Below are 15000 nucleotides of genomic sequence, written 5' to 3'. Positions count from 1 at the left end.
CTTCTACTGAGCATGCTCAGCTGCTGCGTGTTTATTGGACACAGAGATCTGATGATGTCTGAGAGCGTCCACGTCTTTACTCCAGAGTGAGACATCTCAGCATCTGCAGGATCTTTGGTGCTGATGTGTTCTAACCCAGACACCAGGATGTAGACACGTGTCCACCTGTCTACATCCTGAGGACACGCTGACCTCACCTGAGGAAGAACAACTGACCTGAGAACAGTTGAAGGAAAGGAGAGAGACGAAGAACCCTAACCCCTCCTTCCTTCATCATCTTCATCTCTCCTTTCCTGCACAGCCCTCCTTAAACTGTTCTCAGGTACCGTAGGTGTCCTCGAGAGGTCAGCAGCGCTCTGATTGGTCAGCAGCTCTGTGAGCAGCGCTCTGATTGGTCAGCAGCCCTGTGAGCAGCGCTCTGATTGGTCAGCAGCTCTGTGAGCAGCGCTCTGATTGGTCAGCAGCTCTGTGAGCAGCGCTCTGATTGGTCAGCAGCTCTGTGAGCAGCGCTCTGATTGGTCAGCAGCTCTGTGAGCAGCGCTCTGATTGGCCTGACGTTTGCTCTCCTCAGGTGGAAACAGATCTCACCTTTTCTGCTCTGAAAGGCAACACGTTCGATGGACAGATCACCAAAAACCTGATCCTGGAGGACACCGTCCACTTCCTGCTGCCTCCACCCACACACCTGTCTCACCTGTCCTCAGAGACTCCCCCTCAGACAGACGGGAAACAGGTGAGACTTTATAAAACACACCTGTCGTAAACCAGCTGTTAAATAAAGTTCTTTAAATGTTCTGAAAACAGGTGAGAGACAGACAGGTGAGAGACAGACAGGTGAGAGACAGACAGGGGAGAGACAGACAGGTGAGAAACAGACAGGGGAGAGACAGACAGGTGAGAAACAGACAGGGGAGAGACAGACAGGTGAGAAACAGACAGGGGAGAGACAGACAGGTGATCTCAGTCCTTCAGATGAATAAAGTTTGATCTCAGATCATGATGTTATGATCATTATTAGCCACCAGAGGGCAGCGTCGGCCTGCTGAACTGTGTGTGTGTGTGTGTGTGTGTGTGTGTGTGTGTGTGTGTGTGTGTGTGTGTGTGTGTGTGTGTGTGTGTGTGTGTGTGTGTGTGTGTGTGTGTGTGTGTGTGTGTGTGTCAGTACGGTGGCTGCAGAGGGACACTCGGCGTCTGTCTGTCAGAGGACGACCTCCTTCGTCTGCTTCAGTTTCAGCGTCAGATGAAAACACCGTCAGCGTTTGAGCTGGTAAACAAAACACACACAGAGTACACAGAGAGTACACAGAGAGAGTACACAGAGTACACAGAGAGTACACAGAGAGTACACAGAGAGTACACAGAGTACACAGAGAGTACACACAGAGTACACAGAGTACACAGAGTACACAGAGAGTACACACAGAGAGTACACAGAGTACACAGAGAGTACACAGAGAGTACACAGAGAGTACACAGAGTACACAGAGAGTACACAGAGAGTACACAGAGAGTACACAGAGTACACAGAGAGTACACACAGAGTACACAGAGTACACAGAGAGTACACACAGAGAGTACACAGAGAGTACACAGAGAGTACACAGAGAGTACACACAGAGTACACACAGAGAGTACACACAGAGAGTACACAGAGAGAGTACACAGAGAGAGTACACAGAGTACACACAGAGTACACACAGAGTACACACAGAGAGTACACAGAGAGAGTACACAGAGAGTACACAGAGAGTACACAGAGAGTACACAGAGTACACACAGAGAGTACACAGAGTACACAGAGAGTACACAGAGAGTACACACAGAGAGTACACAGAGTACACACAGAGAGTACACAGAGTACACAGAGAGTACACAGAGTACACACAGAGAGTACACAGAGAGTACACAGAGAGTACACACAGAGAGTACACAGAGAGTACACAGAGAGTACACACAGAGAGTACACAGAGTACACACAGAGTACACAGAGAGTACACAGAGAGTACACAGAGTACACACAGAGAGTACACAGAGTACACAGAGAGTACACAGAGAGTACACACAGAGAGTACACAGAGTACACACAGAGAGTACACAGAGTACACAGAGAGTACACAGAGAGTACACAGAGTACACACAGAGAGTACACAGAGAGTACACAGAGAGTACACAGAGAGTACACACAGAGTACACACAGAGTACACACAGAGTACACAGAGAGTACACACAGAGAGTACACAGAGTACACACAGAGTACACACAGAGTACACAGAGAGTACACAGAGAGTACACAGAGAGTACACAGAGTACACACAGAGTACACACAGAGTACACACAGTACACACAGTACACACAGAGTACACAGAGAGTACACACAGAGAGTACACAGAGTACACACAGAGTACACACAGAGTACACACAGAGTACACACAGTACACACAGAGTACACACAGAGTACACACAGTACACACAGAGTACACACAGTACACACAGAGTACACGTTACATATACATATATTACTCTGCTCCTGGTGTGATTTTATTTGTTCTTTCTCTCTCTGTAGTTGTATCCCTCCTCCTCCTCTTCCTCCTCCTCCTCCTCCTCCTCCTTCGGTCCCCTCAGCGTCTCTGATCTTCTGATCAGGATCAGCCGTCACTACGAGCTCCAGAGAAGCTTCAGGTGAGTCTGAGACGAACTCTGCGTCCATCGTTCCAAACAGCCGCTGATGTGTTTCATGTTCCCTTCAGGCCTGATGCCACAGGACAGCGGACCAATCGGGAGTCGGCTCAGTCGGCGCAGGGCGGGGCCGCAGGTGAGATCACCTGAGGTCACTGTCTTCATCTGATAACTTTATTAACACTAACACAAGCAAACTGCTGCTGTCCTACTATGGGACTACAGTTCCCACAGTTCTTTGGGATGTAAACAGGAAGTACAAGGTTGAATCTGAGTTTTGATTGGTTCATTGTGTGTCTCAGGCCCCTGTGTGGACCCCCACCTCAGACAGATCTACAGCGACCCCCCCCTCGCTCTGACCCCCCCCTTCAGTCCCCGGGTGAAGGAGTATCGCGCCGAGGTCACCTTCGACACGGTGACCGTTCGAATCCGGCCGGAGCCCGTCAGCTCAGCCTGCCGGGTCCACCTGGACGAGCACCAGGGCCCCAGGTGAGACCAGGACCCCTCTGACCCCTGACCTCTGTCACCTGACCTCTGACCCCTGTCACCTGACTCCTGTCACCTGTCACCTGACCTCTGTCACCTGACCTCTGACCCCTGTCACCTGACCTCTGACCCCTGTCACCTGACTCCTGTCACCTGTCACCTGACCCCTGTCACCTGTCCTCTGTCACCTGTCCTCTGACCCCTGTCACCTGACTCCTGTCACCTGTCACCTGACCCCTGTCACCTGTCCTCTGTCACCTGTCCTCTGACCCCTGTCACCTGTCCTCTGTCACCTGTCCTCTGACCTCTGTCACCTGACCTCTGACCCCTGTCACCTGACCTCTGACCCCTGTCACCTGACTCCTGTCACCTGTCACCTGACCCCTGTCACCTGTCCTCTGTCACCTGTCCTCTGACCCCTGTCACCTGACTCCTGTCACCTGACCCCTGTCACCTGTCCTCTGTCACCTGTCCTCTGACCCCTGTCACCTGACCTCTGACCCCTGTCACCTGACCCCTGTCACCTGTCCTCTGTCACCTGTCCTCTGACCCCTGTCACCTGTCCTCTGACCCCTGTCACCTGACCTCTGACCCCTGTCACCTGACCCCTGTCACCTGTCCTCTGTCACCTGTCCTCTGACCCCTGTCACCTGACCTCTGACCCCTGTCACCTGACCCCTGTCACCTGACCTCTGTCACCTGACCTCTGACCCCTGTCACCTGACCCCTGTCACCTGACCTCTGTCACCTGACCTCTGTCACCTGACCTCTGACCCCTGTCACCTGACCTCTGACCCCTGTCAACTGACCTCTGACCCTTGTCTTCAGTCCAGTTCATTGTTTTTGCTCCTTCCTGTCAGGATGGCGAACTACCCGGTCGGCCTCGGCAACAGCAGGATCAGCATCCTGGTGACGGACAACACTGAGCCGCAGCCCGTCGCCATGACGATCTACACCGTCCACGTGTACCGTGAGAGCCGACCCAGTCTGCCCATGTTCGGGGATCATGTGATGTGTAGCTTCGTGCAGGTAGGCCAGCTGTCTCCCTATTGGCTGCTGGGCTGTGATGTCACACAGAGCGTTAGTTCAGGGACCTGGTCCCATGTGGGATTTTCAGGTTCAGGGAATAAATGGTGGTAGATGGTGGTGGATTAGAGGGAGCGGTCTGGTCCGGCTAACGCTAACGTTAGCTTAGCATAGCTGGAGGTTAAATCGCTGCTGCTGCTGAAATGAATCAGTGATTTAAAGTCTGAATGTGAATCAAATGTTTTAACGACCAATCAGGACGTGACCTACATCTGTCAGCGCAGGTCTGTCTGACGGCGTCTGATTGGCTGCAGACGTGTGAGATAACTGTGAGCTGTCGTCCAGCTCTCAGTTTATCTGCCAACATTCAGCTGGACGCCACTTTTATTCAACACAACAACTTTATCGCTCCCTGAGCGTGAACGATCCCATCACTCTCTGGTGACTGGCGTCGCCATGGCAGCTCAGTGGGTCACCGGCGTGGTGCAGAGAGGGTTAACGAGGCGTGGTCTCCATGGTAACGACACAGAGTCCTCATCAGGGATCAGGAGTGAATGGTGTGAGCACGTTTTTACAGAATTTTACTAAAGAAACGACAGGAAGCTGCATCGAAGCGTTAGCCGTCCACAGCTAACTTCCCCCCACAGCCTTCCTCCCACAGTCTTCCTCATCCAGGTAGACCAGGTCCAGGACCTCGGCCCTGATCACCTGAAGTAACTTCGGTCCTTCAGGCTCACATGTTCTCGCTGACAGGTGGTTTAAAGTGTTGACCGGAGTGGGTGCGCTCGGCCTCGCCGTCCTCCAGCTCTGAAGCGCTGCTCGTAGTGGGATGAAAGCGTTGGCGTCGGTGTGTTTGGAGTTGCTCAGTGGTCGTGTGTTTTCGTGGCGCGGCGGCGGCTCTCAGACCAGCGTCCCGTCTGTTTGAGCGTCAGCTCTGAGCTCAGGTATGAACAAGAAAATCCCTGTTAAGTTTTCTTGTCGCACTTTGTTGCGAGCTGCAACGCTGGCGTGCAGAATGTGACGCTGCCGCGCCGAAACCTGCAGCAGAAGAAGAGAGAGTGTGTGTGTGTGTGTGTGTGTGTGTGTGTGTGTGTGTGTGTGTGTGTGTGTGTGTGTGTGTGTGTGTGTGTGTGGCGGCAGCGGCTCTGAAGTTGGGGCCAGACGTGGCGGCTCCCACGGGGCCCCGGAGCCCTGCAGGATCGGTTTATCTGACCTCTGAGCAGCAGAGCATGATGGGACGGCGCTCGGCTGAGACCTATGACACTACAGAGGAGGGGGGCAGGCAGCTAAGTGTCTGACAGCATCATGGAAAGGATCCCTACAGAGAAAGGATCCCTACAGAGAAAGGATCCCTACAGAGAAAGGATCCCTACAGAGAGAGACCTGGAAGATCCTTTTGGTTTAACCACAAACAGCACACACACCAGACTACATTCACTAAAACAGGGATTTAAAGCTGCTGCCTCCATCAGTCAGTCTGAGTTCTTGTGTGTGACAGTAGTTTTGTGTTGGATCTGAACTGTCTGACTCACAGGAAGTGAGGTGAACAGGTGGATGAACAGGTGGATGAAACCTGACCCCCTTGTGGTTCTGGTCTCGGTGTGTTTCAGGACTGCGGTCTGCTGGTCCAGCGTGGTCGGTCATGTGGTCTCCAGCCTTTCTTCCAATCTCAGGATCCTCTTCACACCTGCAGCTCAGGCCATGCACCAGGTCTGACATCACTTCCTGCATCTCACCTATGAAGAGTCATTGCCTCACCTGTCTCACCAGTTTGTCTCTGTCCGTCTGTCTCTGACTGTCTGTCTCACCTGTCTCAGGTCGCTGGGTGGTTCCATGTCTCAGCTGTTCTGACAACAGGACATGTGATTGGAGGGAGGTTGCCTGGCAACCAGACGGCTGTTCTCACCGGCTGGTGGACCGCCCCCTGCTGCAGGACTGCATGGCGGACAGGAAGGTGAGTTGGCTGGTCTCGGGTCACGTGGTCACATTGTGTCTCTGCGGCTTCCCGACGGCGTCTCACCTGAATGGTCCCGTCTGTCCTCAGGTGTTGTTCATCGGTGACTCGACCAATCGGGGGATGATGTACTTCCTGCTGGAGCGGGTGAACTCCAGCCTGGAGGCGTGGGGGAAGGCCCACGACACGCTGGTGTACCGTGACCTGAACGGGGGGCGGACCCTCGTCAGCTACTCGTACTACCCTCAGTTCTGGCTGGAGAAGCAGCAGCGGCCCACCTTCAGACAGGCGCTGCTGCAGCTGCTCCACAGGTGAGCTTCACCTGGGGGTGGGGGGGCGTCCGCAGAGACCACCTGATGCTCATGTGCTGATGCGTTTCCTCCCCAAAGGTCTCGACCTCTGGAGAATTCTCACCTGACGGTCCTGGTGGTGGGAGGTGTCCAGTGGCTCAACACTGACCACCTGAGGACGGTCAGAGAGGTGCTGCACAGGTGAGCTCATCCAGTAACACCTGAGGGACTTTTAGTTTTACTTCCTCGTTGTTGAATCAGATTCTAAACTGACAGAAAAGTGAAGCTTTGTGGTTTTCTTTTTTCCTACGATGATACGCCGTCGTATTTGATTGTTGTATCGTTGTCATTTTAAGTCAAAAGCCAAGTCTGATGGGAAAGTTCAGCATCGTCGACCTGATGATGAGAGGATCAATAAAGAGGATCAATAATGTTATTACAGTTCATCCTGTTTCATCCGACAGTTGCTGAGATGTTACTGCTGCTAAAACTCACTGCTAGCGTGGCTAACAGGCCTTAAACTTAGCGTCAGAGCATCATCAGTGCACAGGTAGACGCTCAGTAGCAGGAGACCCAGCACTGATCCCTGCGGAACCCCGACTCTGCATTATAATGTCTAACATAGACGGATGTTGTATATTTGTTGAGATGTTCAAACCCAGAGACATTCAGACATTTATTTCAGGTAAGAGCCCCCAGCCGAACGTTAGCACAGGTATCAAAGGATTGTGGTTTTGTATGGTAACACCTGACACCCCCTCCCCCTCCTCCTCAGAGAGTCTCTCGATGAAATCCTGGTGGTGGTGAAGTCTTTGGGGATGGGTTTCCATCTTCCTGTTGACGGGATCCGATCTCTCAGTCTGGTATGTTCCTGATTCCTGATGCATGTGGACCCCAGACCCCCAGACCATCAGACCCCCAGACCATCAGACCCCCAGACAATCAGACCCCCAGACCATTAGACCCCCAGACAATCAGACCCCCTCTGTACTTTACATTAACACCCCCCTCTCGTGGATCTTTTTGTGGTCGATCTTTCAGAAAGAGGTCCAGGAACTCTACAGAGAGAACAGCAACATCATCACCACAGCAAAGCATTATGGGTATGAGGCGATTGACACGTTCAGCATCACGATGGGTCGATACAAAGAGTTTCTGCAGGGTCGCTGTGCCTGCCACTTTCACGAGGTAAAACATCTTTATAGATTCGTAACCATTGGGACCTTTATTGATCTGTTCAAGCACCAAAACCAGGAACCAGACGTAACACTGACTTTCCACCAGAGAGTTTCCAGAGATTAAAAAGTAATTTTAATCTCTGAAATTGGGAGTTTATCCTCTGAATATCACGCCCCTCCCCTAGGTCTGCAGTGTTTAAAGACTTACCTACTATGGCCGTAGTGGTAAGATGTAGTTCTATACATCGCTTCAGCTCAGCCAATCAGATGGCTCTGCCCTGTCAATAAAAGAATAAAGACTGAAGGATTTTATTATTTAATATCGGTTATGGAGTTCCTCATGGAAGCATCCTGTGTCCTTTGTCGTGTTTCGGTGAACGTGCTTCCTGTGGGACTCACTGTCAGTCAGCCTGATGTCACTTTACGCAGATGATACTCAACTGTATATCTCAGAACCTTTTCCACTTTATTTTGATATGTGCACAGCTGGAGGGAAGCCGTTAACCAATGAAAAGTCAGCTTTCGTGATTCAAACACCAGCTGATGGATGGATCTCCCTCAGTAACAACTGTTAAAACCAGCTGGCAGAGATTCAAAATAAAACTCTTCTTCTGCTTCACAGGTGGAGAAGTTTTGGTCACATGACACAACCTCCACAGCCAACAGAACCACTTCAGCCGGAGCCGGACCGGGACTCAGCAGCCAATCAGCCATGCAGGACATGGACCAGGAGGCGGGGCCTAAAGCCTCGTCCTATCACGTGAGAGGACCAGTGAACCAGGTGTACTCTGAGATCCTGTTGAGCCGGCTGTGTCCAAAAACCAGAAACTGAGTGTGTGTTTGTGTGTGTGTGTGTGTGTGTGTGTGTGTGTGTGATGACTCACCTGAGGGTCAGATATAAGAGCAAGAGAAGAAGAAAAAGACTGAAAACCGTTTGGACTTTTTCCACTGGAAGGTTTGTTTGTATGTTAAATTTCTCTGATTTTCATCATAAAACAAGAGAAACTAAACATGTTAAAGGAGAAAACATCTGAGATCTGAACCTGTTTCCATGACGGCGTATCAGGGGAGGGGCTTATAATAAACTTTGTTCTCAGATTATCACCCCCCCCATCTGCACAAACAGAATTCACTAGAAAACACCAGAAGCTCCTCAGATCTAAACGAGTTTATAATGAGCAGCTTGTTACTGATGCAGCTAGTTAGCTTCACTTGCCTCTGAGCTACAGTAACTAGTATCTAAACTAGTGCACAGTTACTTTCTGATGACTTCTTACTAGTTTCTAATCCACATCAAATACGAGTAAATTAATGTGCATTGGCTAGTTTATGTGCTAAATAACTAGTATTAACTAGTCTCTGATGTAAACCAGCGAGTGTATGTGTGCTAACTAGTTTCTAATTTGCACCAATTACTTCTTAATTAACATGTACTAACTAGCTTCTAGTGCACACCAGCTAGTGTCTAATGTGTACTAACTAGCTTCTAGTGCACACCAGCTAGTGTCTAATGTGTACTAACTAGCTTCTGTCATAACCAGCTAGTGTCTAATGTGTACTAACTAGCTTCTGATGTGTATGAACTAGTTACCAGAGGGCTGTGACAAGCTGTAGTGCAGACTGACTAGTGGTCACATGACGGCTTGGTGAGTGGTCATGTTTGTGGTGATCAGATGGTTTCCTGGCTCGATGCTAACTAAGTTTACCAGGTCAAACAAACGTCTTATCGACTCTGTGCTTCTTCTATTTTCTATATTTTTCTACAGATGGTTATTTTACCTGCTGGAGTCTATTTATATAAATATACTGTCTGAAATATGAAACCGTTCGTCCGTCATCTAAACCTGTTTTAGATTTGTCTTCTGTTTATTCCACGACCCGTCAAAATCACATTTTCTACTTAAAACTCACCAAATCCACTTCATGAGAAACCGTGTAAACTGTGTCTTTGTATATTTTGTCATAAAGGTTTTATGTATCATGAAACTGCTGCTGTTCTTTCAACTTTCCATCACTTTCTGGTTTAGTGAAAGGTTTTCATCTTATTAACTTCAGTTTCTCTCTAAAGTCATTAAAGGTCATTATTTATCCAGTCAAACTAAAAGATAATCAATCGATTTAGTTGTAACAGTTGTAACATTGCTGGTTCATGTGAACATGACACGTTCACACCAAACTCAGTTCAAAAACCAAGCCAGTTTAAAGATTTACTTCATATTTACTATTCATCTTTGTAGAAATGGACTGATTCTTCGTATCAATCACGGCGGATCAAATGTCAGATCAGCAGATAGATAATAAGTAAAATAATATAATATATTATAATAATATTGTTCTATTTTACACTCATTTATCCATGAGTGATAAATGAGCAATGATTTGAATGGAGTTTGGTGCGGCTAGTATTCCTTGCTTTGGTCGCTCCCATGTAACTGAACGCTTCCACCAAACTCCGTTCAAAAATCGGATATTTTACAGTTTTCTGACGTCTCGCTTCTTTTGATCCTCGCGGATCAGACGTCAGATCGACGCCTTTGATCCTTCTGTCCGTCCAATCAGCATCCAGCGGTGACGTCAGCTCCTGAATATGAATGCACGGCTGGACCAATCAGGATCCTCCGGGACTCGGCCCGGTCCGCTCGGTCCGCTGCTGCTGCAGATCAGCCGGTGGAGCTTCAGCAGCGGGAGGGGCCTAAGCTCAGCACCAGGGGCACCGGGCCGCCCGCTGTCCTTCACCGGAGGACCGTTAACCCCCACTCGGATGAAGAGGTGATGGAGACCCGGGGCTGCGGAGTCCGACACGTGTGCGCTGTGACTGTGCTGCTGGTGTCGGTGTGCCCCCCCTGCACGGCCAGCTGGATGTGAGTATGAGCCCTCCAGCACCGCCGAACTCCGTAGAAAAAACTGCTATTTTAAGTCTTTTCCGTCAATCCGAGCTCAGTCCGACAGAACGCGAGCAGGGAACTTTCTGTTTGGAATAGTTTCACATGCCAGGATCCGCTGTGAAAGTTGGCATTTTGGGAATAAAAGCAGAATATCCACGGATCCCTGCAGAGCCTCGTCAGCCTGTTTGTTCAGGTTCCTCTGTGATCCAGGACTGATCTGTCAGGACTAACATTTTGGATTTGGACTGTCTGTAGTCAGATCCCAATAAAGCCAAAGTCCCTCCATAAAAAGGTGAATTTAACGGGCTCTGTCTCAGTCAGTGTCTGGTGTGGAGCGAAGGTCTCCCTCTTCACATCGGCCTGTTCAAATCCACGGAAGAGTTCTCTGAGGATAAAACCAGCCGCCAGTCCTCCTGAGGTCCAGACCTCCTGGGGTCCGGTCCTCCTGGGGTCCAGACCGGTAAAAGCGGCTGAAATGATCAAGAACAGACGGAGGTTCAGCGGACTGTTTTCCTGCAGAAGTTAAATTGTCGATGTGCGTCTCTTCATTTGAGGCCTTAATGCGATTAAATGTACAGATTCAAGATAGACGAATTCCACAGGAAATAAATGAGAAGATGCTCATCGATTGGAGGCCCAGACACTCAGCAAAGCCATCACATGTAATCCAGGAGCCACATGATCCGCTGTGAGGCCACTAATCCAATAAATGAGAAGTTAACTCCAGTGCTGCTCACCTTCGACGTGCTCAAACTGGTTTCATATCGAACTTTTAGATTTAAGCCGAATTTTGCAGAAGTCTGTTCTGATTTTAAAACCTGTCTGATGTTTTATTAGTTTGACGTCTGACAGGAAAATCTTTAAAAAAGGGATATTTTGACCAGAGTTTGGTGTGTCCTCCTGTCAGGTGCAGTGGATCAGTGTGTGTGTGTGTGTGTGTGTGTGTTTCGCTCAGGTGGCTGGGTGTGACCTCGGCGGGCGTCCTGGAGAAGCTGGGCTGCACCGACCTCCCCCTCAGCCACCGACAGCAGGAGCTCTGCCGGAGGAAGTCCTTCCTGCTGCCCAGCATCCAGGACGGCGCCCGGCTGGCCGTGGCCGAGTGTCAGAGCCAGTTCAGACAGGAGCGGTGGAACTGCTCCACCAGGGAGGGGCCCGCCGTGTTTGGATACGAGAGCACGAGCGGTGAGGGCACTGAAAGCAGCACTGTGGGCCAGAACGGCCCTGAAGGTGGCGCCAGAGGAAAGCAAAGGGTTTATCCTCTATGACACTCTGTCCCTCTGATGTCACTCTGTCCCTCTGATGTCACTCTGATGTCCCTCTGATGTCACACTGTCCCTCTGATGTCACTCTGATGTCACACTGTCCCTCTGATGTCACTCTATCACTCTGATGTCACACTGTCCCTCTGATGTCACACTGTCCCTTTGATCTCCCTTTGATGTCACTCTGATGTCACTCTGTCCCTCTGATGCCACTCTGTCCCTTTGATGTCACACTGTCCCTCTGATGTCACACTGTCCCTTTGATCTCCCTTTGATGTCACTCTGATGTCACTCTGTCCCTTTGATGTCACTCTGATGTAATTCTGATGTCACTCTGATGTAATTCTGATGTCACTCTGATGTCACTCTGATGTCACTTTGATGTCCCTCTGATGTCACTCTGTCACTCTGATGTCACTTTGATGTCACTCTGTCCCACTGATGTCACTGTGATGTCATTCTGATGTCACTCTGATGTCACTCTGTCCCTCTGATGTCACTCTGATGTCACTTTGATGTCCCTCTGATGTCACACTGTCCCTTTGATCTCCCTTTGATGTCACTCTGATGTCACTCTGTCCCTTTGATGTCACTCTGTCCCTTTGATGTCACTCTGATGTCATTCTGATGTCACTCTGATGTCACTCTGTCCCTCTGATGTCACTGTGATGTCCCTCTGATGTCACTCTGTCCCTCTGATGTCACTTTGATGTCACTCTGATGTCCCTCTGATGTCACTCTGTCCCTCTGATGTCACTTTGATGTCACTTTGATGTCACTCTGTCCCTCTGATGTCACTCTGTCCCTCTGATGTCACTTTGATGTCACTTTGATGTCACTCTGTCCCTTTGATGTCACTCTGTCCCTCTGATGTCCCTCTGATGTCCCTCTGATGTCCCTCTGATGTCACTCTGTCCCTTTGATGTCACTCTGTCCCTCTGATGTCCCTCTGATGTCACTCTGTCCCTTTGATGTCACTCTGTCCCTCTGATGTCCCTCTGATGTCCCTCTGATGTCCCTCTGATGTCCCTCTGATGTCACTCTGTCCCTCGTGTCCCACAGGAACTAAAGAAACAGCCTTTATCTATGCGGTGATGGCGGCGGGGCTGGTCCACGCCGTCACGCGCTCCTGCAGTCATGGTAACATGACAGAGTGCGGCTGCGACGCTCGGCTGCAGGGCGGCGGCTCTGCGGCGGAGGGCTGGCACTGGGGCGGCTGCTCCGACCACGTCCAGTACGGGACGTGGTTCAGCCGCAGGTTCATCGACAACGGCGCCAAAAACGTGTCGGCGACCAGAGGAGGGTACACGCTGACGTCCATGAACCAGCACAACAGCGAGGTCGGCCGACAGGTGAGGACGTAGGCCGTCCTTCTGTTTCCTGCCGTCTCCGCCGTCCTTCACGTCCTCATCGTGTCCTCTTCTGTCCTGCAGGCGATCCACGGGACAATGTCCACTGACTGCCGCTGTCACGGCATCTCCGGCTCCTGTGCGGTGAAGACGTGCTGGAAGACGATGGCGGCATTCGAGCGTGTCGGCGCGTACCTGAAGGAGCGGTACGAGCGCAGCCTCCAGGTGTCGGACCGCTCAAGGAGGAAGACGAGGAGGAAGGATCAGCGCCGCCTCCCCGTCGACAAGCAGCAGCTCATCTTCTTCAACAAGTCGCCAAACTACTGCCTGGAGGACCGGCGGCGCGGCATCGCCGGCACCAGAGGACGCCGCTGCAACCGCACGTCCAGCGGCTCCGACGGCTGCAACCTGCTGTGCTGTGGCCGCGGGTACAACACTCACCTGGTGAGGCACGTGCAGCGCTGCGAGTGCAAGTTCGTCTGGTGCTGCTACGTCCGCTGCAGGCGCTGCGAGAGCATGAACGACATGCACACCTGTAAGTAAAGACCGGGACTCACCTGCAGACAAGGACCAGGACTCACCTGTAAATGAAGACCGGGACTCACCTGGAAAATAAAAACTAAAGACAACCTGAAGTGTCCGATGTGGACGTTGCTATGGAAACAGCAGACAGGCTGTCGCTGAGCAGCAGCTCAAATCCTGGCAGCACCTTCTCTGTGCGATTAGCTCGTTAGCTTTAGCAGGGAGCAGCCAGGTAGAGGACTCGGGTCGGCCCTCTGATTGGTTGATGCGGACCGAAGGAACTGATTGGACGAAGTCGTTACAGGAGAACGCTGAGCTGATCAGATTCATTGATTTCTGATGTGATGACAATCTGAACAAATAAAACAAAGTATGATTCTGAAACTGATGTCGGATTTGGGGGGGTGACGGGGGGTTTGGTGACAAGGGGTTTGGTGCTGGGGGGTTTGGTGACGGGGGTTTGGTGACGGGGGGTTTGGTGATGAGGGGTTTGTTGACGGGGTTTGGTGACGGGGGGTTTGTTGACGGGGTTTGTTGACGGGGGTTTAGTGCTGGGGGGTTTGGTGCTGGGGGGTTTGGTGACGAGGGGTTTGGTGGCGGGGGGTTTGGTGACGAGGGGTTTGGTGACGAGGGGTTTGGTGATGGGGGGGTTTGGTGACGGGGGGTTTGGTGACGAGGGGTTTGGTGATGGGGGGGTTTGGTGACGGGGGGTTTGGTGCTGGGGGGTTTGGTGACGAGGGGTTTGTTGACGGGGGTTTGGTGCTGGGGGGTTTGGTGACGAGGGGTTTGTTGACGGGGGTTTAGTGCTGGGGGGTTTGGTGCTGGGGGGTTTGGTGACGAGGGGTTTGGTAGCGGGGGGTTTGGTGATGGGGGGTTTGGTGACGAGGGGTTTGGTGACGAGGGGTTTGGTGATGGGGGGGTTTGGTGCTGGGGGGTTTGGTGACGAGGGGTTTGGTGATGGGGGGGTTTGGTGACGGGGGTTTGGTGACGAGGGGTTTGGTGACGGGGGTTTGGTGACGAGGGGTTTGGTGACGAGGGGTTTGGTGACGGGGGGTTTGGTGACGGGGGTTTGGTGACGAGGGGTTTGGTGACGAGGGGTTTGGTGACGGGGGTTTGGTGACGAGGGGTTTGGTGCTGGGTGGTTTGGTGACAGGAGTTTGGTGCTGGGGGGTTTGGTGACGGGGATTTGTGCTGGGGATTTGGTGCTGGGGGTTTGGTGACGAGGGGTTTGGTGCTGGGGGGTTTGGTGACGGGGGGTTTGGTGCTGGGGGTTTGGTGACGGGGGTTTGGTGCTGGGGGGTTTGGTGACGGGGGTTTGGTGACGAGGGGTTTGGTGCTGGGGAGTATGGTGACGGGTTTGGTGCTGGGGGGT

At 51.5% G+C, this 15000-nt stretch overlaps 3 protein-coding genes across 3 annotated transcripts in view; 2 read left to right on the top strand and 1 right to left on the bottom strand.

Moving 5' to 3' along the window:
• The window catches only part of cped1 (cadherin-like and PC-esterase domain containing 1), a 16201-nt gene extending 7353 nt beyond the window's left edge, over positions 1–8848 (top strand). The window contains exons 9-21 of the mRNA XM_070854204.1: positions 572–733; positions 1163–1267; positions 2564–2679; positions 2748–2812; positions 2979–3165; positions 4023–4191; positions 5799–5898; positions 6006–6142; positions 6233–6453; positions 6532–6633; positions 7208–7295; positions 7474–7620; positions 8233–8848. Of these exons, the coding sequence (XP_070710305.1) occupies positions 572–733; positions 1163–1267; positions 2564–2679; positions 2748–2812; positions 2979–3165; positions 4023–4191; positions 5799–5898; positions 6006–6142; positions 6233–6453; positions 6532–6633; positions 7208–7295; positions 7474–7620; positions 8233–8442 (1809 nt within the window). The 3' untranslated portion in view covers positions 8443–8848. The remainder of the gene's footprint in view (positions 1–571; positions 734–1162; positions 1268–2563; positions 2680–2747; positions 2813–2978; positions 3166–4022; positions 4192–5798; positions 5899–6005; positions 6143–6232; positions 6454–6531; positions 6634–7207; positions 7296–7473; positions 7621–8232) is intronic.
• Positions 8849–10382: 1534 nt separating this feature from the next.
• On the top strand, positions 10383–13649 carry wnt16 (wingless-type MMTV integration site family, member 16). Its single transcript, XM_070853581.1, has 4 exons — positions 10383–10471; positions 11451–11722; positions 12820–13109; positions 13191–13649. The coding sequence occupies exons 1-4, from the start codon at positions 10383–10385 to the stop codon at positions 13647–13649; spliced, it is 1110 nt and encodes a 369-aa protein (XP_070709682.1).
• Positions 13650–13926: 277 nt separating this feature from the next.
• LOC139222229 (uncharacterized) overlaps positions 13927–15000 on the bottom strand; it is a 1366-nt gene continuing 292 nt past the window's right edge. Inside the window, exon 2 of the mRNA XM_070854203.1 lies at positions 13927–14964. Within this exon, the coding sequence (XP_070710304.1) occupies positions 13927–14964 (1038 nt within the window). The remainder of the gene's footprint in view (positions 14965–15000) is intronic.

This window comes from Pempheris klunzingeri, chromosome 22 (genome assembly GCF_042242105.1).
Source record: "Pempheris klunzingeri isolate RE-2024b chromosome 22, fPemKlu1.hap1, whole genome shotgun sequence".
Taxonomy (NCBI): Eukaryota; Metazoa; Chordata; class Actinopteri; order Acropomatiformes; family Pempheridae; genus Pempheris; species Pempheris klunzingeri.
The sequence above is the reverse complement of the archived record's forward strand: the minus strand, read 5'-3'. Positions and strand labels throughout refer to the sequence as shown.